Here is a 23,939-nt window from a genome sequence, read left to right as displayed (position 1 = left end):
ATATTATATGCAAAATGTAAATATTCATCAGCAAGGACAAAGGTCATTTGTCAGGATTTAGAATTGATATAAAATGAGTCATTGTATGATTCTAATTTTAAGGTTGTGGTTTAGTGACTATTAATTATAAACCAACTTAAATTCATGGTTAAAAAAAAAAGCACATCTGATATTTCCAATTAAATTACTCTGTTAGGTTGGTATATAAGAAAAACAATCAAACAACAATCACATCCCAATACAAAAACAATGACAAATTAAAGGCAACCATCGTTGTCTCAGATTTTATTATTTATTTTTTCATGGTGTTGTTCCTTTTAAATATCTCGGACATTAAACTTATTACTTGGTCAGTATATTTTTTACATACATATTTGTGATTTTATTTTTAACTATATTAATCTTACATATTTACAAATTTCTATAAAAGCGTACAACAACAGTATTTCTTTTTTTGTCGTTTCTCTTGCGTTAAATTCATCTCTCGAACAATAGTTGCGAACACTTCATTGACATTTATTCGATCCTTTGCTGATGCTTCGATAAAAGGACATTCCCAGAGGTGGGCCAGGGCATTACCTGAAAAATATTCGTTATTAGTTCAAGTCATACACCGATTTATCATCTATTCTACTCTATATTTCTGAACAGCTCGTTCTACGACTTATCAAATCAGCCATTTGTACTAAAATTAAGTTTTCCCAGTTTATATTAAAATTATATTTACCTTCAGCGGTTGATACTTCTCTTTGACAATCCAAATCAAATTTATTTGCTACAAGTAATATCGGTGCTGGTTGGCTTCCTTTAACTCGAGTAATCACATTTTTCATACTTGAAATATCCTGTTAAAGAAAACAACAAGTTTTAGATTTTTTGACATTGAAAGTTTTATACTTGTCTAAGAATATGTCTAAAAATTTCGTATTTTCACTTACCTGAAATGTTTGATGGTTTGTCAGCGAATACATCACAATAAAGCCATGTCCGTTTTTTATGTAGAGATCTCTCATAGAAGCAAATTGTTCAGTTCCGGCTGTATCCAATATTTCCAAAACACACGGAGAATTGTCAACCTGTAAATAAAAATACAAAATTAGTGTTGGTCTTTCATATTATGTTTTATCAGCAATGAATTCTGATTAATAAGCCTAAATGTTTGTTAATAGACTCATAGCCTAAAGAATATTTGATCAATATTGAGGGAGGTCTATCACTTCTGTTACTTTGATAGGATGCGTCTCAAGGCAAATGACGAATCCAGAGTTTGCAGATAATAGAGCTGAGAGTGTTTTCAATAAATTCAGATAAGCGGCTTATTTTATATGTATTCAAACCTTGTCATTGCTGATTAGAAATAATCAACTAATAGATGACCTCAAACTAACTGAACAAAAATATATCCAGAAATATTATTATATAACTTCTCTGGCGCATCCGACTAGCTGATACTCTGAACTCTGTGTCCCAGACTACTTGACACAAATAAAAGCCCCCGCACACTCGTAAGAACGTAAATCCTTAATCCCGCATTTGCTTTTACTTCCGTCACATTATGCAAAGTTCGTCATTAAATTTCATCTCACTTTTAGACGTTATCCAACAAAACAAATATGCATAATCTGTGTACTCATTTTAAATTTGGTGCCTTTAGCTATAATACTCTTCAATATGTTAAGATAGTGGGATAAGATAACAGCGAAAAAAAAATGATAAACTGGTATTAAAATAAATTTTAAGCCTATTTGTTACATATTTCAGCTCAGTTGATAAACCTTAAAAATAATGCTACATATATAAAAATATATATATAGCAACGTGTCCTTCTAAACTTCGGTGATTCAGGGTTAATAAACTCCGAACAAAGCCAAAGTCCATTGAGCTTTCTAGACAACTGTGTTGGCTGGCAAAACAGCATTATAACAAACAGATTCAATTAAATGACTTTCATATCAACATTTTCCATCAATTTTAAGTTTGTTTAAAAGAAAAAAGTACTTAAACGTGATTAAGTAATCAGTGAGTCAGGACAAACTAATGGTTAGATGTATAGACATAAATAAACACATATGTTGATATCACATGCATAAATGTAATTCACTAAAACCAACAAAAACAAAATCACCCAGTCGAAAGTGTTGCGACTAGGAGATACCCTGCGCAGAGCTACCATTGAAATGTGTCAATTAATAAACACATAATATATTATAGATACAAATAATATTTTATGTACAGTATATATTCAATATTTAATATTCTCTGCCAATTCGCATTCCGCCTCTTCCATAAATATTATACTTTTTTAAACTAGTACTGGTTTTACAAAAATATAGTTTGTGTATATATCTAAGTAATTCGTTGAACAGAATCTACGATTTAAGCATAATCTAATTTTGAATTTACAATTAATTATAATTATTGAAATCAATTTAGAAGCGTTTACTCTACAAGTACAATAGCTTCCTTCTTCCTATTACAGTCATTGTCAAATTAATGAAACATCCGTTTAAACAATAAAACTACCCATTCTATTGTTTATGCGAACGGCTTTTAAAATTACTGAACTCGTTTACTCTACAGACTGTTTATATACAGTTGAACTTAGAAAAATTATTTTATCGTTCTTTATGTCTTTACTATTAATGAGTCATAAAACCATGGAAGCTACAGACAAACGGTAAATACATAATTTACTTAGCGGAACAATGAATTACACTATAATTAATGGTAAAGACCAATAATTTTACAATAATACATAGAACAGTTCATACTAATTCAATTTATAAGTATTTTTATTTGCTCATGTACATATATATTTATACATACATACACACATATGCACGCATGCACATACATACATACGTCTGTGTGTACATATACATAAATATTGATATGTACATATATGTATATATATCAATATGCATATATACATACATACATATAGCATAGATGTGTATTTTTACATATGCTCATGCACAAGTACCTATATAGACATTTGTACATACAAGAGCATATAAATTGTGCTGACAAAAAATACATATGTATGACAAACCTCTATTTCCTTTCGATAAAAGTCCTCGATGGTGGGATCATACTTTTCAATAAAACACCCCGAAACAAATTGAACAGTTAGGGCCGATTTACCAACGCCACCGGAACCAAGCACAACCACTTTAAATTCCCGCATGTTTAATGCACTTGTTTATGATATACACCGATTTATGTTCCAAAATTAAAATTATATTATAAAACGTTCACAAAGATGTATGATTCATGTGGTTCGACATTGTGCGAAATGTAATGCGTTGATCAAACATACACTAAATGTTTTAATTTTACATGCATTAACAATCTTTTTTTATCATTTATTATATTCTTGACTTGAAAGCATATTTTTCGTGAATATTATTAACTTCGGCCATTGGCATTCGGAGAAAACGAACAATACTCAGACTAGAGATGTGCAATATTTGATAAATTTGAGACGTGTCACTTCTTAGTACTTTTTCAAATATTCAGTTACTCTGTTGCTAAAGTTACTTTTTTGTAAGATACACATTTGAATTTACTCTTTATTATATTGCTTTTATAAATCATGAATGAATGGACTATGAAAGGAATTAATGGTAAAATAATAAAGCTGTACTAGCAAAACGTCCACTCTATGACTGTGATTTTGCCGTTGATAGTAATGCCGGATGCTATTTATTTATCGTAAATATCGAACTAATGGGCGTCAAAGTTCGATAACAAAAAATGTTTTCCATTTCCCGAGTTGCATTATAATGCAAAAAGAAAGCAAGAAAATAGATGCATTTGTACATCGAAACGATGAAAGGACTATGATTTAGCAATTGAAATGTTTATTTTTTGTCTTTTCCAGACTTTTGTTATCATTTAACAAAAATTATTCTAAAGTTATTAAGCATAATTACGTTTGAATATACACATATTATATACAACTTCACAAGCCTTTTTTGCTTTCCAGTTCTGCAGTTCTCAGGTACACAATAAGCTGTAAATCACAGAGAAATGAGTATTACATACATTAAATACTGTTTAGTGTCAATTTTTATTCGGCATTTATTTTAAATCGTTTATTTACATGCAATCATTACATAGTTTCTGCATCCACCATTGATGCTTTCCATAGCATTCACAAAACTAGCCCCCAATAATTGCAGTATCCATTGCACCGCATCTTCAGTTTAAGCACTAGGAGCATTACCTGTGACAAAGCTTTCGACAGTACTTTTCAAATGCACCCCTATTATTAAAATGATGCGATTTTAGCATACTTTATTTAAATTCAGCACTCTTAAAGGATAATTTCGAAATCCATATCCCGAAATAAATATATATTAAATTTAGTTTGTATTTCAAAAATTAATTTATTTGATACAAACTACAAAACTGCGAAAAACGGCATTTGCATAAGTTTACAACTTCAACTTAGTACGCCTCCAGTGACGACGCTTGGCATTGTACCTGAAAATACAAAGAAAAATTTTGTTAATATTGATAGGCAAAGTATATTTTTGTATACATAAACAAAACCCGAATTAATAATGAGCTGTTGGTGCTCAAGCAACGAAAGTAGCGTTTATATGACTATTGACAACTACAAATATTCTAAATAAAACTTGATTTAAGAAGAATTTGTTTTAGTCACTATTGTTTTTTATAACGAATATATGCATACTTATATATTTGTATGTCAACACGTTGTATGCCGGTACCAATTTTGTGTTCATAGCGATAGGGTGAGTGGGGTTTTCAGTGGATAAATTCTGACCTTGCACTCAAAAGTATGTTTGTTTGGCAGAGGTGGGCTTAATAGGAAGGCTTGAAACTTGCACACAGCTGATTTAGAATTAACTGATTATATTGTAGCGCCAATTATCTTATTTTCTCAAATATTTATTATTCTAATGTCTACTTCTAATTTATTGAAAGGCTACATCGATTTGAACTTGTACACAGCCGGCCAAAACTTACCGAATAGTATTTCCAGTACGCAAGCGAACCCATTGTGGTACAGAGCGGTTCTGCTTCAGTTTTTTAGCAAGCTTTTGCTTGATGCGGAACGATTTATGTGCGGCCTATTAAAGAAATAGTTTATAATTAGTGAACAATACTTAATTATAATAAGTTATTATATGATGGCACTTATTGTTGAAGATTTTGTTTACGCACCATTTTAACCTCCGTTGAAGACGGCTACACCGGAAAGAAGGTTTAGATTAGGGATGACAATTCAAAGCAATATATATCGATGGGCGAAATTGAGAGATTCGATGTATATCGATTAGGCTTGATTTCCTTTCACAGTACCACCTTTAGAGGAACGACAAAATATGATAAACATACAATAATACAATTATCATAATCAAATAGTTGAAGGTCTTCTTTTCAGGCTTTACAACAATAGATGAAACATTGTATTATTGCGGAGCGTTTTAGAGAATCAAATATTACCTGAAGTAAAAAATTAATCATGTATTAAATTATTTTCAGACGTCTAGTATCATATCAATATGATGTACAGGTGTTGGTTGAAATAATAAAAATAGTTCCATTAAATTAAAAAAAAATATAAATTGAATTTTTAAAATATAGTTGCAACATTTTATAATAACCTAACATCACTGACCAAACAACAGTGCTAACATTCAACTTTGTGTTCTATTCCTTTGTTACTAAATTACTCATTCGATAGTTGATATAACCGGAAACTAAGTATCCCATCACTATGGCGCTATCGGACTCTTTCCCTTTACGGCGCTTTTGGTGACGGTACGTTAAAAATTATGATGAATAAAAATCGGACAATATTTTAATAATCCTTTACTCTTAACAGCTGAAACCATTCATACATAAAGATGCCTCCTAAATTTGATCCCACGGAAGTCAAGTTGGGTACGTTATGCTTCAAACAAATGTTAATTAAATCATTCATACGAGTATATTGTTTATATGATAATTTCTTGTTCTAGTGTACCTTCGTTGTGTTGGTGGCGAAGTTGGTGCTACCTCATCGTTGGCTCCTAAAATCGGTCCTCTGGGATTGGTGAGTACACAATATATTTTGTGTGTTTTCTAAGCTAATATTTGTTATAGTCTCCTAAAAAAGTAGGTGACGATATTGCAAAGGCCACTTCTGACTGGAAGGGACTCAAGATCACGGTATGCCTTACCATTCAAAATAGGCAGGCTACGATATCAGTGGTTCCATCCGCAGCCTCATTGATCATCAAGGCATTGAAGGAACCTCCACGTGACAGAAAGAAGCAGAAGAACAGTAAGTTTTTAATGTTTTTGTTTTGAAGTAGGCAGTTTTTTGCATTAAATTGTGTAACGCATAGAGGAACGAAAGTGCAGAGAAAAATACCAATTACTTAAGTTTGTTTAAAAGGAATAGATTCTGATTAGAACATTCAATATGTTAGTCTTATCAGACCGGTTGAATAATGTATGTGATTTGAGTGGAGTAACAATTGTATTTGTAATTTTAGGGACAAAAGGTGAAACAAATGATTTAGTAACGATTGTTTTCGAAAGGATAGACACTGCTTAAATTAATAGCTGAGCTAAAAAAGCCGGTCAGTTACGTCTGCTATGAAAAAAGTATTTATCATCGAATTATTGCCAAATCTAAATTAGGTTGATCTTTTGATGGATAGTCGTAAATAAATTTGAGTCTTAATTCACTTTTCTAATAGAAGTTCTTGTGAAAATTCTTACCAAATATTTTACTCTACTAATAATTTGATTTTCTATCGCAGTTAAGCACAGTGGAAACATTTCTTTCGATGACATTTTGGCGATCGCACGTACTATGCGACCAAGGTCAATGGCTCGTGAACTGAAAGGCACCTGCAAGGAAGTTCTTGGCACAGCCCAAAGTGTTGGATGCACTGTTGATGGAAAACATCCCCATGATGTTATTGACGAAATTAACGATGGTACCATGGAAGTCCCAGCGGAATAAATATGTATTCCATTGAAAATAATAAATAAAAGTAATGTTTTACCATCAGCAAGATAAAACGTTAAAATTAAATTTTTAAAAAATATTTAGTTTTACTTGGATATGTAGATAAATTTCGTGGCTATCACATTTCTGAGATTATAAACAAATTTATATTTATAAATATATTGCATGTGGAGATCAATTCTGAGTATGAGCCGGTTGCGGGTTGAAACCACCCTACGGATGGTCTTACATTAAAATAGGGGTTTGATGGCATTCGAATGTGCGTGGGGATGTGACTATAGTTTCATATGCAAACCATAGTCTTTGAACTGATGAACCTATATACATATGTTGTAAAACTATTGAATGTAAATGGGTTGTTTTTCAATTATTACTGACGGCAGGACTCCCCCTTGGCATACACAATCAAACATATTTTGCTATAGCAGGAAATTGGTTAGGAATAATAATAAAAGTACAAAAATAGTTTACAATATCAATTGGTTTTAAATGTAGTACACAAACAAATATTTTATTAAACTGCATCCATATAGGAATTGATAATAAATTCATTCAATTAAATAAATATCTAATGTATCGAATGAATGAATACCTTATGCGAATGTGGATGTGAATGCAAAAGTGGATGCAGATTTAAAGGTACACAAAATTATTTATAGTACAAGTAATTTTTGTATATATTTATATTGTTTTATTTATATTCTTATTATTTTTTATTTTATTTTTTCAAAATATTGCTCTTTTTAATATTTGCTTTTTTACATATATTTGTTGAAATCATCAATTTGAAATATACTCACTACTTATTAAACCAAAACAAAGTGGAAACGATTCGTTACAAAAACTCGTGACTGAAAATTTATTGTAGTCACGATTAGTACTTGGCTCTCGAAATTATAAATAGGGGAAAAAGAAACATTAATGCAAATATCGATCATCTCTATTAAATAACCCATACTTAACAAATGTATGGTTGACTTTTGTAGCAGCTGGTGGCTCGAAAATTTGTTGTGTTACAAGTTTATAGCCAATTGAGAGGTGTTTATTAATATAAAATATTTATGTACAAATGGTTACCCTGTAATCACAGTGATTTTTTTGTTGTTTCTTTAGATCGAGTATTTGCAGTGACATTTGATATTTACTGCGGTTTTACTATTGATTTTAAACAAAATTGAAACCTAAAATACATATATACTCACATATATGAGGAACCATCCGTAAATAATGAACTCTCAAGGACAGGGACAAACGCAGCAGCATACTTCAACACATTCCCTACTGCAGCAGCAAAATCATTTACCTAACAACAATGTAGTTGGAAAATCTATTGAACACCAATCTCTATCTACTGTCGGTAAGAATAATTGCAAATGTTTTAACTTTACCAAAAAACATATCAAATAACTTTTAAGTACCCTCATGCACCCATCTCATACGTATTTAAGCAGACACTTAAATATGTAATGGAAAATTTCAGAGATGTGTATATGTATGTACACCGAACGTGCGATGTGTAGGTGTATTAGTGTGTGAAATAGGTAGGCTTTGTAAACGTGATAAACTTTGTATAAGCCTTTAACTGTCAAATTGATTAGGAAATGTCGGCTTTTATTTTTACAATACAGAAATAGTATCCATTGATTTTTATATTAGCTTAACATTCGATAAATTATCTTTAGCATTTTTATGCAAACATAATTTTTGGCAATTCATCAAAAACTTCTCAACTGTTAAAACGTTCATTAGAACGCATAACTAACGGATAAGTCTAACAGTAAATGCTACAAACGCTGAATGTATAAGCGTCTATATAAAGGAAATCTTATTAAACAGGACATAACTTAAAGAAGTAGAGCGGCACAGCAAGCAAGAAGAAGCTTAGTCATCCGCAACGAAACTAATGAAACCATTGTGTGATCTAAGTGAAAAACTTTATATAAAAAGAAAATAAATTATTAACAATCTTCAGTGAAATGCAAGTTTATATAAACTGTAAGCAACTGGATAAACAACAGAAACGCATTTGCAGCAAAAACTGTAGAGTAAACTTCAAGTGTGTTTGATATCTATATCTGTTTTTGTATACACTCAGAACGCTGGAAGCAGAAGCTTTGCAGAATGGTTGAAAAGTGCTTTTAGTCTGATAAAATAGTTCTGTTAATTAGTCATTAGTCAATATAGGTGTTAGTCAACTTGTTAGTCAAGTGGGCATTTAATCAATATCTGCACTGTAATCCATTGCAATGCTTTTAATACATAATGATTTTTTTTCATTTAAGGTTTGTTGGAGTTGGCGCATCGGGAGTACCAAGCTGTCGACTATGAAAACGCAGAAAGGCATTGCATGCAGCTATGGCGACAAGATAGCACTAACACTGGCGTCTTGTTGCTGTTGTCATCAATTCATTTCCAGTGCCGAAGGCTTGATAAATCCGCGCAGTTCTCCACATTGGCTATAAAGCAAAATCCCGTGCTGGCCGAGGCGTACAGGTGAGCCACAATTCTATAATACGATTGTTTTGTATTAATTTTTTACTTGAACTCCAATTCCAATTGCAGTAACTTGGGAAATGTTTATAAAGAACGAGGACAACTGCAAGAAGCGTTGGACAATTATCGCCGAGCTGTGCGCTTGAAGCCCGACTTTATAGATGGATATATAAACTTGGCTGCTGCGTTGGTAGCTGCGCGGGATATGGAGTCAGCCGTTCAGGCATATATAACAGCCTTGCAATACAATCCCGTAATTTAATTTGTCACTTTTTCACAACTATAAATAATTATAAACAATATTCATGTAGGATTTGTACTGCGTGCGCAGCGACTTGGGAAATCTTTTAAAGGCTCTTGGTCGTTTGGAGGAAGCTAAGGTAATATTTTGCTAATATTATGCCCAATATCCCAAATCGTAATTATTTCTTTAACATCTTCACAGGCCTGTTATTTGAAAGCGATAGAAACATGTCCAGGTTTCGCTGTGGCATGGAGCAATTTGGGCTGCGTTTTCAATGCCCAAGGCGAGATTTGGCTGGCCATTCACCATTTCGAGAAAGCTGTCACCCTTGATCCGAATTTCTTAGACGCGTATATTAATTTAGGAAATGTACTAAAGGAGGCCAGAATTTTTGACAGGTTCGTAAATAATTTATTAATTTATTCTGATGAGTAAGAAATATTATTTACTAAATGCTAGAACATTTATAGAAACCCTTGCTAGAATAATCAATGTTTTCTAATCTTTCTAATCAGTTTTACTAATTTGTTTGATTGCAACTTTATGTATAATTTTTCTAATATTTGAAGATAATTTGGTTTTATTGCAACAGAATAATATTTTCATATATTGATTTTTCTTTGATCATTTTATGCAGTACTAGAGAGAGGAATTTGAGTATTCAAAATGTAGGCTAAATAGATCGATAAATATTGTTCGAGCGATAGAATTTTATGCGTGCTGTGCAAAATATTATTCCCTTATTGCCATTGTGTGTGTGACTGTTGATAGGTATGCACGAGGGCTGTACGAAGTATTTCCAACTATGACGGCAATATGCACTAGGCTGCTATGATAAGTAATGAAGCAAGTGAATAATTGTTTTAAATCGTGTTGCTACACTATAATATATGTGATGTGTTCATTGCCTTTTGATTACTTGATTAAGTTACAGATCAGCTAATAATATATTAAAATATTTAATGTATATATACATTTTATGGCTAGAGATTTAGCATTTTAGTTTTCAAGGTTACATAGCCTAGCCTAGCCTAGATCTTTACTGGCTGAATCATTATTGAATTTTCTCTTAGATAGTAATTAACCCACGCTTTACCCTCCAGAATATGCAAAATCAAACATATTAAAACTTTCATATAGTTCAACCAGCTAATTTAAAAATAGACAAATTTTTTACCTACATTAATGATTGACTTGACTAAGGCTTCATGTCACGCCCATTGGGCGTGTGCCAAATTGCTAGAAACATGAAATAAATTTCAATCAACTTCAACATATTTGATTTTGGCTACGCTATAATAATGGGGCGGCCCTCGTATATTTTCTTGGCGTTCTAAAAATAACTGTATACTTAAAACAAATATGGAGTTTTTTTTTTGTTTGTATATTGTTTATAGAATTCTGATTCATGCTGTACTTGATTGAGCAGAAATTTTCACGCTTACATCAATTATTTGGACATTTGTATTTGGAAAATATAGAAAATATATCTGCATTACTTAAGAATATAAATGTGTCTAATAAGTTCCTGTCGGCCAGCAATATTTTCGAAACTTTTCCTATATATTCAAAAATAAAGCGTATGCATTTGAGTAGTAGACACGTAGATACCCTGTATTATTGTATTTTATATGAAAAACTAAGGATTCTTAGGCATTTAAATCTATATAGCTTAAAATAGAAACAGATCAACTTAGTTATGTAAGTGTTAGCTATTGGCAAGTAGAATTTTTAAACTATACTGAAAATATTATTTGCAAGTTTAATTGCTTAAATAATACAAAAAATAGTAAAATGCTTCTTGACATGACCCAAAATCAGTTTATATCAAACACAATCTGTTTTTTATAAATAAAATGTCATTTGGCCATGAAGTCGCGACTACTTGATCGTGCCTACGCATGTCTTTCCATGCAGGGTATAAAAAATAGATTCAAGAACATTTCTCTCTCATATACAAATTTCATTATCAAACGTTGTCTGCGGTTGTTTCGCATGTCATACGCTTTTTAAAATATATCTACATACATAAAGTTTTGTATTCGGAGGCGATTAAGTTTTTGTGAAATGTGTTTGTATTTAAAATACTAAATAACATTTACATTTTGTTGTAAGACCTTTCAATTAGTAATTCCATTGTCAAGTTCATATATAAATTTGATAATGAATATAAATGCAAATGCAAAGATATTGCTGCTGGTATAAACATGGACTGCCAATACATAATTATTTATACAATTGTTCGTATTAGAGTAGATGATCAATACGATCCAAAGGAGTATATCACGCCCATAAGTAATAAAAACTATTTGAAACGTTACATAAATATTGTGCGACTCTGTTGGAAACGGTAAATATATTTATATTTATAAAGATTAGACAGACTTGGCAGAATATAAAACAGATTGACGATTTACTTTTGGGTTATCTACTTTGTTTTGTGATAAGATTGCCTATTGTCTATAGAATTTATATTAATTAATAGTTCATATCCGAATATCCAACTATCTTAACTACACAAATCGTTAGCTAAGATCATTTGAAGTTGGAATAATCGGGACCGTAGGTCTTTTGTTGACATCCCTAGGCAATTTTATCAGCAAATGGATTATCATTTCTATATTTGAATACATTTATTTGCTTCAGGGCTGTGGCAGCATATTTGCGTGCGCTAAATCTATCGCCCAACAATGCAGTCGTACATGGAAATCTGGCGTGTGTTTACTATGAACAAGGCCTCATTGATCTGGCGATTGACACATATAGGCGAGCTATTGAGCTACAGCCGAACTTCCCCGATGCATACTGTAATCTGGCGAATGCACTCAAGGAGAAAGGACAGGTACATATTTATATTTTACAATTCAAGTAGACAGTTTCATAATCAATTATTATTTGTAGGTCAAAGATGCCGAAGAATGTTATAATACTGCTCTCAGACTATGCTCAAATCATGCAGATTCGCTAAACAATTTGGCCAACATAAAGCGAGAACAAGGATTTATAGAGGAAGCGACACGGCTTTACTTAAAGGCCCTCGAAGTTTTCCCCGACTTTGCCGCTGCGCATTCGAATCTGGCGTCTGTCTTGCAGCAGCAGGGCAAGCTGAAAGAAGCTCTAATGCATTATAAGGAAGCAATAAGAATTCAGCCGACATTCGCTGATGCTTATTCCAATATGGGAAACACGCTAAAAGAGCTGCAGGACGTTAGCGGAGCACTGCAATGCTATACGCGTGCTATACAAATTAATCCAGCATTTGCCGATGCACACAGCAATTTGGCAAGCATTCATAAAGACTCGGGCAATATTCCCGAAGCAATTCAATCTTACCGCACAGCTCTGAAGCTAAAACCTGATTTTCCCGATGCCTATTGCAACCTGGCTCACTGCTTGCAGATCGTCTGCGATTGGACGGACTACGATGTGCGAATGAAGAAATTGGTCAGCATCGTGGCTGAGCAGCTCGAGAAGAATCGTTTGCCGTCTGTGCATCCACATCACTCGATGCTGTATCCGTTAACACACGAGTTTCGCAAGGCCATTGCGGCGCGGCATGCCAACTTATGTTTGGAAAAGGTCCACGTATTGCACAAGCAGCCATATAACTTTTCAAGGGAGCTGCCAAAGGATGGCAGGCTACGCATTGGCTATCTGAGCTCTGATTTTGGAAATCATCCTACCTCACATTTAATGCAGTCTATACCCGGCTTGCACGACCGTTCCAAAGTGGAGATCTTCTGCTATGCCCTCAGTCCGGATGACGGCACCACATTTCGTAATAAGATCGGACGGGAATCTGAACACTTTGTGGATCTTTCCCTCATTCCATGCAATGGTAAAGCAGCTGATCAGATTTACAATGACGGCATTCACATTTTGGTTAATATGAATGGCTACACAAAGGGAGCAAGAAACGAGATATTTGCCCTTCGACCGGCACCGATTCAAGTGATGTGGTTGGGCTATCCAGGCACGAGCGGCGCAAGCTTCATGGATTATATTATAACTGATGCAGTTACTAGTCCCATGGAATTGGCTCATCAGTACAGCGAAAAGCTGTCCTACATGCCCTACACATATTTCATTGGCGATCATAAGCAAATGTTTCCGCATCTAAAGGAGCGTCTCATTGTCTGCGACAAGCAGCAATCAAACAGCGTGATGGACAACGTGGCCGTCATAAATGCAACAGACTTATCGCCGCTGGTTGAGAATACAGCTGTGAAAGAGATTAAGGAGGTGGTCAATGCACATAAGCCGGTGGAAATCACGCTGAAAGTCGCCGAGCTGCCAAGCACCACACAGTTGGTTTCCATGATTGCCACGGGCCAGGTGCAAACGTCTCTCAATGGAGTTGTTGTGCAAAACGGACTGGCAACCACACAGACAAACAATAAGGCAGCGACTGGCGAGGAGGTGCCCCAAAATATTGTTATTACAACTCGTCGTCAGTATATGCTGCCCGATGACGCTATAGTCTACTGCAACTTTAACCAACTCTACAAAATCGATCCACAAACTCTGCAGTCTTGGGTAATCATTCTTAAAAATGTGCCTAAATCTGTTTTGTGGCTGCTGCGTTTTCCGGCAGTTGGCGAGCAAAATATCAAAAAGTCCGTCAGCGACTTGGGTAAGTAAATTAATATTAAAACAATATATAGAGAAATGGATTTTAACAAATTTCTTCATTAACTTCTAGGTATTTCGTCTGATAGAATAATTTTCTCAAACGTAGCTGCCAAGGAAGAGCACGTACGTCGTGGTCAATTGGCTGATATATGCCTAGATACCCCACTATGCAATGGTCACACAACATCCATGGATGTCTTATGGACAGGAACTCCAGTCGTAACATTACCCGGAGAAACGTTAGCTTCCAGGTAAATAGTTAGCTCAAATGTCATCAGTCTTGATTCTCCTTTAATATCAACTTAACTACGTTTTTATTTAAAACAAAGTATTAACTAAGCTCTATAATTCTTAAATTACAGGGTTGCAGCATCACAATTGGCGACACTTGGATGTCCCGAGTTAATAGCACAGAGCAGAGAGGAATACCAGGATATCGCCATTCGGTTGGGCACAGAGCGAGAGTATTTGAAGGCTTTAAGAGCCAAAGTATGGAAGGCACGCGTCGATAGTCCACTGTTTGATTGTTCGCAATACGCCAAAGGCTTAGAAAATCTGTTTTTACGAATGTGGGAAAGATTTCATCGAAATGAGGAACCCGATCACATTTCTTTAGAATAAAGTTTTTAAGGTTTAGAAAGTTTTGCCGTGACCGGACTAGTGAAGCGATATTGTGTGCTATTTAGTTTGATTTTCTTTGACATATTTATGCATGTTTTCGATTTACATTATAATATTTCTGTATAAGAAGACAGTAAAATATACCTACTTGTAAATTTACTTATTTTTGATTGGATTGAACATGCTTTGACCTATTATATTAAGACGTTACCTTGTTTAAGTAATGAAAATAAAGTCGCTTGACATTGAACTCCGAAATGTTTTAATTAATTGAAACAAAGACGACAGAGATGCTCAAATTCGTCGACTTATACGTATTCTCCCTTCGATGAATATGAATAGAAACAAGGGCATTAATTTTTAAAAGTATGTTTTATTATTTACAGCTCTAAAATCATTGTTTTGCTAAGGAATTTGCGGTTTGAATAGTATCGCCGGTTTCCAAATGTTTTATTAGGCGATACAACGCTGCAGCTTCCTTAATTTTACTAAATCCAACGCAAAACGCTTCAATTTCAATAAATAGCACCTGAAAAATAAAATAATATTTTATATTGTGATTAGACCTTAGTTTGAGTTTTACTAACCTTAACATTTATAATCTTGTTTCTAATCAGGGATTGCAGAAAGACACAAACTAATCGAACCAAGCGCGACTGCATGTACTTGTCCTTAACGGTCTCACACGCAGAAATACAATTGCTAATGTATAAGTGAATGAATTCAGTCGGCAGAGGACAAGAAGTTGTTAATCTATAAAAGAAAACACGACTTTAATTACAATATTAAAAATAATATATATTCAAATTATATTACCTGTTTACCACCTCCATTGAATGCAGAGTTACGTCCATATTAACCAAAATATTGAAATATTCTGTTATGTCGGTAGTTAACATAAGTTTCAGTAGAATTTCAATTGAAATGATTGGATTGTTTTCAACTAGTTGAGGTAGCTATATTAATAAAGAAAATTACAATTTAATGAACAATATTTCAAGGAACATAAAATATATACGAACTTTAGCCGGTGTCAGTCCATATTGATGTGCAATATTTCTGTTTTGCTTTTGCAGATCATCGAATAGAATTTGTTGATCTTGCAAACTGAGTGGCTGGATGAATGCTTGCTCTATAAGGAGTTTCGTGTTGGGCGTAACATAATTTGATTTATCATATAACACAGTCAGATTTTGGTTGCTTAGTTGGTTAATCCATATCAATTCGTCTTCAAAGTCCATCAATGGCGGCGCAATCGATAAGAACATGTTTGCATTGAGAAGTTCTACTTATAACCAACAAAGTAATATTATCATATAAATAATTTCTAGTTTCCTAATCACAACTAAGCTTTAGATGATCCCAAGATCATCGACAGTTTACACAGGGCAGAAGTTTCAATAGCCAATGTCGTTCTGAAATTATAAAGCAACAATTATTAGAATGTTAAATTTAAAAAAATAAAAGAGTAACTAGAATATCCCCCAAGTCAAAAGCAACAGGTGTAGCAGGCGTTACCTGAATAGAATGCATTGCCCTTCACTTGGCCTCTGCAGCAGCTGTGTTAGGTGTAGCATTGTAGTTGAATGAAATGAGCAACTCTTAACATAACTGTGCTAAATATCACAGTATACCAATACCTTGGAGCATTCTGAACTATTATAACAATTATAATTATATTACAAGTAAAAGTATAAAGGTATGAGGAACAAGTGCCAACTACATATTTCCCGGTTCACACATGTGATATCAGAAAGTCAAATTAAAATGAGGACACTACATCTATTGTAAAAGCCACAAAATCCATAGATAGTAGCTATTTGACACAACTCTATTACGAGTTTGAAATCCAAAAACTGCTGCAGACATGGTGACCACACAGTTCATCCGCACCATGGAATTGATACTCTAACAGCAAAGGTTTGCCGATCACGGATTTCCAATGCTTTCATTGCAGATACCCCAGTATTTATATATACGTTTATTATCATCTGGTTCTGCTCATTCATATAAAATATACAATATAATACATTTACAATGCATGTACATATGTATATTATTTAATGTTTACAAAACAAAATAAAAAAGACTTTGTCCACTAGCAATCACTGAAAGCCAAATTAATATCGCCAAAATAAATAGTTACCATAATTGTTAATTAATTGTTCAGATGTATAAATTTTGATATTATGTGTACATTAAAAGCTGTTTTAGTTTATTTATGTGAGAATATAGTTTTTAAGTGAGTATTTACGATGTATTTCAGTATGCGATATAAGTAACGAGTAATCAATCGTGTGTCATGCTGTTTCCACTTGTAAAAGTCGCAGTGAAGGCAGACAGCCGATAAGAGAAGCATAAATGTGGAAAATATAATTTTTCTCAATTATTGTCTATTAGTTGAGAAAACGGTATTATAGCGTTTTGCATTAGCGTTCACGATAATAATGTTGGTTCTCAGATTAATTAATGATATAATAATCTAATTATTAAAATAAATATTGTTGCCATACTGTTATAGAAGCTTATATTTTTAAGAAGCATAAAGGCGACATATACGAGTTTATTCTAATTGGCTGATTTACACTGATCAGATCAAATACGATTAGAAGAAAAAATTTTCAAGTTGCTAAGCCCGGTTCTTCTCTTAATTTAATTTGATATCATAAATGTATATTTAATATATTTATATATAATATTTAAAAGAATATTCATTAATATTCAATAAAAATGTAATTTTTAGAATTTAGAAGAGAAAAATCATTTTAGAATTTACTAAACTGGATAACTAAATTTCAATGACTAATTAAGTAGCTTTAAGTAGTTCACACTCATTGGAGACGTATCAATTCTATGTACATATGTATATCAAAGACAAAATATTGTTTTATAACTGTAGTTTGGCAAATTGAAAGTAATAAATTCAATTAATAATAATACAAAAATTATTCCGATTAGATTGATATTCTGATAATTTTAAAGAAAGATGACACAAATCGTTCTGGTTCATCATTTGTGTATTCATGTATTTTCACTATTGTAGGGTGTGTACATAGTAGGGCACTGCCGTCTAGAGGCGCTTACTTGCATAAATTGATATTAAATCAACATATTTTCAAGAGCTGGGGATTTCATGAATTAAAGTGCATAAATAATTAATAATTTGTATTGTTATTTGTACGTTAAGTAATACGATTTGTAATTTATTTACCGTGGAAAAATATATTTGGAGAAACAATTATCAAGTTTTTGAACAAAACTTTGCAATTCTCTGAAATGCATACGCCATAATGAATAAATAGTGTGTTTACATTGCCGAACATATCACGTAAGACCAATGTAGTCGGGCATGCTTGACTAAGAAATACCTTGAGCTGAAGGCTATAAACACGCATTACCCACGTCATTTCGTACCCCAGTTTTTCCATTGGCTGCTGGTACTTTTAGTTTAAGTTAGGGGGACAATTTTGTTGTTGTTTTAAATTCAATAGTTTATAAATATATTCACATATAAATATTATATACAAATATGTAATTCTTATTATTTTTGTATATTTTTACATAGAGTATTTAATATAAGGATTATATGTATTCCTCACACACACTAACTAGAGACAGCTAGCTAGATCTATGTAAGTACGTATGAATATACCTTATAAGATGCTCGTTGCCATCTGTTACATACTTAAGCACATTTTAATGATACCCTTTGTAAACAATTGCAGTAGGTTCAGAAAATATAATGAATAGGTTTGGCCTAATTGTTGTATTATTATTATTTTTTTTGTTGTCTTATTGTTTTATTGTTTTAAAATTTATGTATATATATGCACAAATCAAATGAGTCATATTGCCATGTAATGATACCGATGCATCTTAATTTGTGAATTTGTAAATTTGTAATTTAAATAAATGTGATAGATTACAAATACAAAGTTAATAATGCATTTCCACTAATCACAATTTGACATTCAAGCGAGACGGCCTTACGTTTTAAAGTCTAAAACATCAAAGTTCATACAAAATGCTTACAAACATATATAAGTATATGTATATATGTATCTATAGATATATATGTATATATTCATAGCTATATATACTATAAATATTTGTTAATATCGACAGACGTATCTGACTGTCTCAGCCATTGCTCAAGTATAAAAGCAAACTTCGCTGGAATCGTCGTCAGTTTGTTAAAGATATTTCGCTACTTCACAACGAGTTGCTCTCGAATCTGTTCAATTTGCTTGTCGCTGTTGTTATTGTTGTTATTTAAGGTTAATATTACTACCGAAAAAAACATTAAAAAAAAAAAAAAAATGTAAACCGGCCAAACAAAAGGCTATATTTGAATTTCAATTAGATCGTTTTTCGATTGTGTTGTTTATATTGTTGTTATTCGAATTTTCGTTGTGCAATGCTTGACTTAGTTTCAATATCAATTTTACTTAGTATACAAATTATGCATATATGCATATATATGTATGTCAATATATATCCATAACTTGTATACGTTAACTACTTGAGTAAATGTATTAATATGCATATGTATGTTTATATATGCTATTCATATACATACATACATCTGTATCTATGAGTATATCTATCTACTCGGCAAGTTAAAGTAATTAAGTAAGCCGTTAATGAGGCTTAGCCATGTTAGTAACTAAAATAAAAAGAAGTCAACAGAGCACTTATAGACACTCATTAAACTCTGAGCTAGTGACTCGTGTTAAATTAAAGAGCTCATTATTCTTAAATAACGTGATTTAATATGAGAAGGAATTAAGCAAAACTTTAAACATTTGACATTTTAAATTTATTTTGACTTTTATTTTTTCATAATTTATGACTTTTGGGTTTTATTTAATTTAAATTTAAATTGTTTAAACGAATACAAAATAGTATTTGTAAATTATACAAAAGATTAAAAGGAAGAAAGAAAATAAAATATAAATTATTATCTAATTAAATAAGATGTGAAAAAAGTTAAATTTAAAATACAATTATACATTTATGATTTACATTTATTATTTAAATTTTACTTTTATGGTTAAATTTTAATATTTACATTTTCCTTGCTTTATTTACAGCATGAAGTCTTTCATTTTATTCCTTGCTCTGGCCGTTGCCTGCGTTGTAGCTGATGAGAAATACACGACAAAATATGATAATATCGATGTGGATGAAATCTTGCAGTCGGATCGTCTGTTCAACAACTACTACAAGTGCCTGATCGATACGGGCAAGTGCACGCCCGAGGCCCGTGAGCTTAAGAAATCCCTGCCTGACGCTTTGGTCACCGAGTGCAGCAAATGCAGTGAGAAGCAAAGGCAGAACACCGACAAGGTCATCCGTTTCGTGATCGACAAAAAGCCAGAGGAATGGAAGGTACTGCAGGCTAAATATGACCCAGAAGAGGTCTACATTAAGCGTTATAGGGCACAGGCACAAAAGGCTGGCATCCCTCTCTAAATTCTAGTGATATTTGGGCTTTTAAAAATGATCTATAAAATAAATGTTTATATTTGTAAAAATCTATCGATTGGGAGTCTGGATATTTTCTTTTGTTAAAAACAAAACGTTAGGTTTATTCCATTGTGTTACGTAATTATAGGATAAATGGTATGATACATGTAAGTGCGTCAAGTATGCATTAAAAGTATATTGCTCATGAATACTTGGGTTTTTTATTCCATTCGGAAAATGGATATGTATATGTGGATATGTAATGTCGACTATTCTGTTATTGATTCTATTATTTTGACTATTCATTGGGAAATATGCTCTTAATATTCATTCAACTACTTTTTTTTTTTTTTTCTAAATGTTGTTGAGGTTCTTTCTTACATATTCGCCTGCTACAATTTGAAAACTTACTATTAGATTAAAGAAGAGGATACTATACAAAACACTTAAAGCTAAGAGAAGAAAATATTCCATCGGTAATCTATGAATCATTGCTTAGTTTCCTAAAAGGCAAAGCCATTTACAAAACTGCTTTATTACACAGAAAACGCATTTAAAATGATTATTGGCAATCGTAAATGCATATACATATACTACAATTATATATGCTATGGAGCTAACATATTCTAGATCTAGTGAATGAGTCGATTTGACGTAATTCGCGTTGCCTGTCTGTCAACACGCTTTTTTAATTTTATATAAATTCCACGAACACGGAAACTACATACAAATTTTATAGACGTGATTGATATAATAATATATCATTCCTCTTATATATAAATATACGAAATCTATATCTAGGTTCCTAGTCTTTTGATTTTAGTAAAAAGTATTGAAAAATAAAGGAATAAATTATTTTAAAACTAAATATTTTATTGTCTTTGCTTAAAGTCTTCAGCAGCGGAACTCTGTAAGTTTTTACAATCGTAAAATAATAATAAGTCATAAAATAAATCAAGACTTTTGTCGTTTTGTCGAAAGTACTAAAGTCAAGCTTGAAAAAAGTGCGCATTTTATAGATAGTCACTTCTTGAAATAGTTTAAAATAGAGAATGCATCATAGTTATTAAAAACAACAAAGTTTAGATTTATATCAACTTAACAGGTAAGTCCCCTTTTTGAAAGCACAGCTATTAAGATTTTCTTATCTTTTATAAACTCGTTAGCTTTATAACATCAAAAGAAACATCATTTAGATTTTGAAGATTGTAGTAAACAATTTAACTTTATTCATAAGATGCGTATTTATGCTATATCTACAATATATATTGTTTTAATTTTAAGTCTAAATGTTAATAAGACGATCGCATTGATCAGTGGAGAGTGGGTATAAGAGAGTAGCTCATAAGACACAGAGAGAGAGAGGCTTTTCCCAGCTATCTCCAAATATATCACCCAAAGTACATTAAAACGCGATGTCGCATGCCTCTCTCTCTGTTCCTAAATACGTTATTGTACACGTTCGTATTACTCTGGAATTCGCGTATTGCAATTGCCATGGTACATTTTGATGTTGCCATCACAGCGGAAATACGCATCGAATATGTTACTGTAGCCATGATCCTTCCACCAGGTGCAGAGCTGTCGGTTCCAGACACAGTCCAGCCGATAGATTAAAGTCGGGTACTCATAGCCCAGGAGTGTAAAAAAGTCTTGGTCCCCGAGGTGACCCTTGAAGGAATACTTTGCTACTAGACGATTGATTTCATATTTCGTGAGTATCTCGATGTACGTACTGGAATTTCGGATTCGGTTTAAAAGTATAAGCACTACGCCGGAATTAAGGCCCGGGTAACCATGACGTTCCTGGCTACGACTAGTTAACAATTTATTATTATTTTTATTATTATTATTTTTGCCTATTTGTATCGGTTGATATGGATTTCCGAAATTCGATTCGGGAAACTGCGTACGATATCGGTATAGTATATGCCTATAAACTGGCGTTAGTTCGGGCGCCAGACCAAAAAGCTGATTCGGCAAAAACCGATCAAACTCCGCGAAAAGTAAACGAATATCTGACCGAAAGACAATATCACAATCGAAGAGAATAGCACGACTGAGGCTCGCGTCGGCGATGCGATGCAGGCCGAGCGACATAAAAAAAAGCGAATCACTATAATACGAATTGGGCGCTGAGCTAAAGTACGGCGACAATTTGTCAGTTATGTCTTGAATTATATTCGAACAGATTTGTATATTATACATGGAGTAGATCAAAACACGCTTGAAGCGCCGCACCTTGCGCTGCAGTATCTCCAGCACAGCCACCTCGCTCTCCTTATCCGTGATCACATGCAAATGCAGCTGAGCATTGGTATGCTTGAACAGACTATGTATGAACAGATCGAATTTCATATGCAATCTATAGTTCTCTCTGGTATAGATGACGAATATGTTGTAGTTCGATGTGATGGGCTTCAAAATCGAACTGTAGTTCAGTTGGGCTGCCGAATAGTTCAATATATATTGCATTGGCTTCAAAAGCTGCTGATGCGATGTATTTGGCTCTTGGTTACTATTCGCAAAGGCTGTTTGCAGTTTGCTAATGTTTGTCACTTGGCCAAATCGATTCGACAGAAATACGGAGAAGACCTTATTCCGAAATTCGTCCGAGTAGGCGAAAATGATTAGCAGGCAAATGAGAAAAAGCGTCAAAGACAGCGTCAGCTTCTTTTGCCATTTACAGCGCAGCAAAGGCCACTTCATTGGATGGACTGCGACGCGACGATTTATAATTAATTTAACGCTCTCATGCTCCTCCAGCAATTGAGATTTGCATTTGATATTGAAGTTCGCTGGATATGTTTCGTTTTTCCGGCTGATGTTGAATAACGGGAACTTTGCCATTTCACCAGCTGCGTTGTACCTGATTGAAGGATTAGATGTGATTGAAGCAGTTAATCTAATATCTGTATCATACATATCTATGCATTATTTAGCTCACCTTTTCAAGATATTGTCGTTTGTATATATGTAGATGATACATTTATATTCTATTCATATGTACATATATTAAACATATGCTAAAAAACACTAAATGGAAACCTTACAACTAATACACAACACATATTTATACAAAAGTATGTTTATTATAATTTAATTTTATAAATGAATAAGTTGTATTTTGCTAAAAATCAATAACAATTAGGACAAAACGGCTAGAGATGTCAAAAAAACAGCAACTGAACGATAAATCGATATTTCCGCTGCGATTATTGCCTGCCTGCCGCGAAATTAGAAAATATAAACAGCTTAAGAACGCTTCTCCAATTGGAGTCAAGTTTTACTACACTATAATTTCCAATCAGAGTAAGATGAGTGAGAGAGTTAGCTAAAGCAATGTGAAATTGTTAAGAGTTACATTAATCAGTTATTAGAGCAAAATAAAAAACAAACTGTTACATATTTCTTTCATTAAAGTATTTGATTTTGCGAAAAGCTTGAATTTATTGACAACAACATTTATGATTATAATCTCAT

At 32.9% G+C, this 23,939-nt stretch overlaps 8 protein-coding genes across 10 annotated transcripts in view; 4 read left to right on the top strand and 4 right to left on the bottom strand.

Annotated features, from left to right (window-relative positions):
* Nucleotides 1–23,353, top strand: part of Gprk1 (G protein-coupled receptor kinase 1) — a 48,741-nt gene extending 25,388 nt beyond the window's left edge. The window contains exon 15 of the mRNA XM_089261934.1: nucleotides 23,336–23,353. Within this exon, the coding sequence (XP_089118060.1) occupies nucleotides 23,336–23,341 (6 nt within the window). The 3' untranslated portion in view covers nucleotides 23,342–23,353. The remainder of the gene's footprint in view (nucleotides 1–23,335) is intronic.
* On the bottom strand, nucleotides 258–3,481 carry Rap2l (Ras-associated protein 2-like). Its single transcript, XM_030388723.2, has 4 exons — nucleotides 3,053–3,481; nucleotides 939–1,076; nucleotides 728–845; nucleotides 258–579 (listed from the first exon to the last, which is right to left on the bottom strand). The coding sequence occupies exons 1-4, from the start codon at nucleotides 3,185–3,187 to the stop codon at nucleotides 422–424; spliced, it is 549 nt and encodes a 182-aa protein (XP_030244583.1). The 5' UTR covers nucleotides 3,188–3,481; the 3' UTR covers nucleotides 258–421.
* On the bottom strand, nucleotides 4,367–5,493 carry RpL39 (ribosomal protein L39). Of its 2 annotated transcripts, XR_016197009.1 has the most exons (4): nucleotides 5,479–5,493; nucleotides 5,197–5,337; nucleotides 4,999–5,102; nucleotides 4,367–4,488 (listed from the first exon to the last, which is right to left on the bottom strand). XR_016197009.1 is itself a non-coding variant. In XM_018110554.3 (3 exons), the coding sequence occupies exons 1-3, from the start codon at nucleotides 5,197–5,199 to the stop codon at nucleotides 4,440–4,442; spliced, it is 156 nt and encodes a 51-aa protein (XP_017966043.1). In that variant the 5' UTR covers nucleotides 5,200–5,337; the 3' UTR covers nucleotides 4,367–4,439. The 2 variants fall into 2 exon arrangements, 1 of the variants encoding a protein (XP_017966043.1); XM_018110554.3 differs by lacking the exon at nucleotides 5,479–5,493.
* Nucleotides 5,700–7,076, top strand: RpL12 (ribosomal protein L12). Its single transcript, XM_018110553.3, has 5 exons — nucleotides 5,700–5,796; nucleotides 5,861–5,919; nucleotides 5,997–6,070; nucleotides 6,121–6,301; nucleotides 6,786–7,076. Exons 2-5 carry the CDS (start codon nucleotides 5,883–5,885, stop codon nucleotides 6,989–6,991), a joined length of 498 nt encoding a protein of 165 aa, XP_017966042.1. The 5' UTR covers nucleotides 5,700–5,796; nucleotides 5,861–5,882; the 3' UTR covers nucleotides 6,992–7,076.
* Nucleotides 7,869–15,237, top strand: sxc (O-linked N-acetylglucosamine (GlcNAc) transferase sxc). Its single transcript, XM_030388716.2, has 10 exons — nucleotides 7,869–8,035; nucleotides 8,111–8,354; nucleotides 9,280–9,490; nucleotides 9,560–9,743; nucleotides 9,802–9,870; nucleotides 9,936–10,132; nucleotides 12,381–12,576; nucleotides 12,636–14,367; nucleotides 14,437–14,617; nucleotides 14,729–15,237. The coding sequence occupies exons 2-10, from the start codon at nucleotides 8,225–8,227 to the stop codon at nucleotides 14,985–14,987; spliced, it is 3,159 nt and encodes a 1,052-aa protein (XP_030244576.1). The 5' UTR covers nucleotides 7,869–8,035; nucleotides 8,111–8,224; the 3' UTR covers nucleotides 14,988–15,237.
* Not11 (CCR4-NOT transcription complex subunit 11) lies at nucleotides 15,341–17,288 on the bottom strand. Its single transcript, XM_030388725.2, has 5 exons — nucleotides 17,134–17,288; nucleotides 16,010–16,402; nucleotides 15,804–15,943; nucleotides 15,575–15,740; nucleotides 15,341–15,516 (listed from the first exon to the last, which is right to left on the bottom strand). Exons 2-5 carry the CDS (start codon nucleotides 16,253–16,255, stop codon nucleotides 15,382–15,384), a joined length of 687 nt encoding a protein of 228 aa, XP_030244585.2. The 5' UTR covers nucleotides 16,256–16,402; nucleotides 17,134–17,288; the 3' UTR covers nucleotides 15,341–15,381.
* EbpIII (Ejaculatory bulb protein III) lies at nucleotides 19,104–20,665 on the top strand. The gene is made up of 2 exons (XM_089261798.1): nucleotides 19,104–19,264; nucleotides 20,081–20,665. Exon 2 carries the CDS (start codon nucleotides 20,082–20,084, stop codon nucleotides 20,460–20,462), a length of 381 nt encoding a protein of 126 aa, XP_089117924.1. The 5' UTR covers nucleotides 19,104–19,264; nucleotide 20,081; the 3' UTR covers nucleotides 20,463–20,665.
* Xxylt (Xyloside xylosyltransferase) lies at nucleotides 21,654–23,765 on the bottom strand. 2 transcript variants are annotated; one of them, XM_089261935.1, is made up of 2 exons: nucleotides 23,399–23,765; nucleotides 21,654–23,321 (listed from the first exon to the last, which is right to left on the bottom strand). In XM_089261935.1, exon 2 carries the CDS (start codon nucleotides 23,304–23,306, stop codon nucleotides 21,924–21,926), a length of 1,383 nt encoding a protein of 460 aa, XP_089118061.1. In that variant the 5' UTR covers nucleotides 23,307–23,321; nucleotides 23,399–23,765; the 3' UTR covers nucleotides 21,654–21,923. The 2 variants fall into 2 exon arrangements, with proteins under 2 accessions (XP_089118061.1, XP_030244579.2); XM_030388719.2 differs by having other exon boundaries at nucleotides 21,654–23,325; nucleotides 23,404–23,764.
* Nucleotides 23,766–23,939: the final 174 nt, after the last annotated feature.

This window comes from Drosophila navojoa, chromosome 5 (assembly GCF_054131105.1).
Source record: "Drosophila navojoa isolate 15081-1374.11 chromosome 5, UAZ_NAV_1.0, whole genome shotgun sequence".
Lineage (NCBI taxonomy): Eukaryota > Metazoa > Arthropoda > Insecta > Diptera > Drosophilidae > Drosophila > Drosophila navojoa.
Note: the sequence above shows the minus strand (reverse complement) of the source record. Positions and strands in the feature narration are given on the sequence as shown.

Bases quoted from the DNA above. Each gene is read 5' to 3' on its own strand.
- sxc (XM_030388716.2), top strand. From the start codon at position 8,225: ATGAACTCTCAAGGACAGGGACAAACGCAGCAGCATACTTCAACACAT. The intron at 9,871-9,935 runs GTAATATTTTGC...ACATCTTCACAG, and splicing joins GTCGTTTGGAGGAAGCTAAG to GCCTGTTATTTGAAAGCGAT. The intron at 14,368-14,436 runs GTAAGTAAATTA...ATTAACTTCTAG, and splicing joins AAAGTCCGTCAGCGACTTGG to GTATTTCGTCTGATAGAATA.
- RpL39 (XM_018110554.3), bottom strand. The intron at 4,489-4,998 runs GTAAGTTTTGGC...TTGTATTTTCAG, and splicing joins CGTACTGGAAATACTATTCG to GTACAATGCCAAGCGTCGTC.
- EbpIII (XM_089261798.1), top strand. From the start codon at position 20,082: ATGAAGTCTTTCATTTTATTCCTTGCTCTGGCCGTTGCCTGCGTTGTA.
- Xxylt (XM_089261935.1), bottom strand. From the start codon at position 23,306: ATGGCAAAGTTCCCGTTATTCAACATCAGCCGGAAAAACGAAACATAT.
- RpL12 (XM_018110553.3), top strand. From the start codon at position 5,883: ATGCCTCCTAAATTTGATCCCACGGAAGTCAAGTTGG. The intron at 5,920-5,996 runs GTACGTTATGCT...TTCTTGTTCTAG, and splicing joins TCCCACGGAAGTCAAGTTGG to TGTACCTTCGTTGTGTTGGT. The intron at 6,302-6,785 runs GTAAGTTTTTAA...TTTCTATCGCAG, and splicing joins CAGAAAGAAGCAGAAGAACA to TTAAGCACAGTGGAAACATT.
- Not11 (XM_030388725.2), bottom strand. From the start codon at position 16,255: ATGTTCTTATCGATTGCGCCGCCATTGATGGACTTTGAAGACGAATTG. The intron at 15,944-16,009 runs GTTCGTATATAT...TTATTAATATAG, and splicing joins ATGGACTGACACCGGCTAAA to CTACCTCAACTAGTTGAAAA. The intron at 15,741-15,803 runs GTAATATAATTT...TTTCTTTTATAG, and splicing joins TCAATGGAGGTGGTAAACAG to ATTAACAACTTCTTGTCCTC.
- Rap2l (XM_030388723.2), bottom strand. From the start codon at position 3,187: ATGCGGGAATTTAAAGTGGTTGTGCTTGGTTCCGGTGGCGTTGGTAAA. The intron at 1,077-3,052 runs GTTTGTCATACA...TTTTATTTACAG, and splicing joins TTTATCGAAAGGAAATAGAG to GTTGACAATTCTCCGTGTGT. The intron at 846-938 runs GTAAGTGAAAAT...TTTCTTTAACAG, and splicing joins CAAACCATCAAACATTTCAG to GATATTTCAAGTATGAAAAA.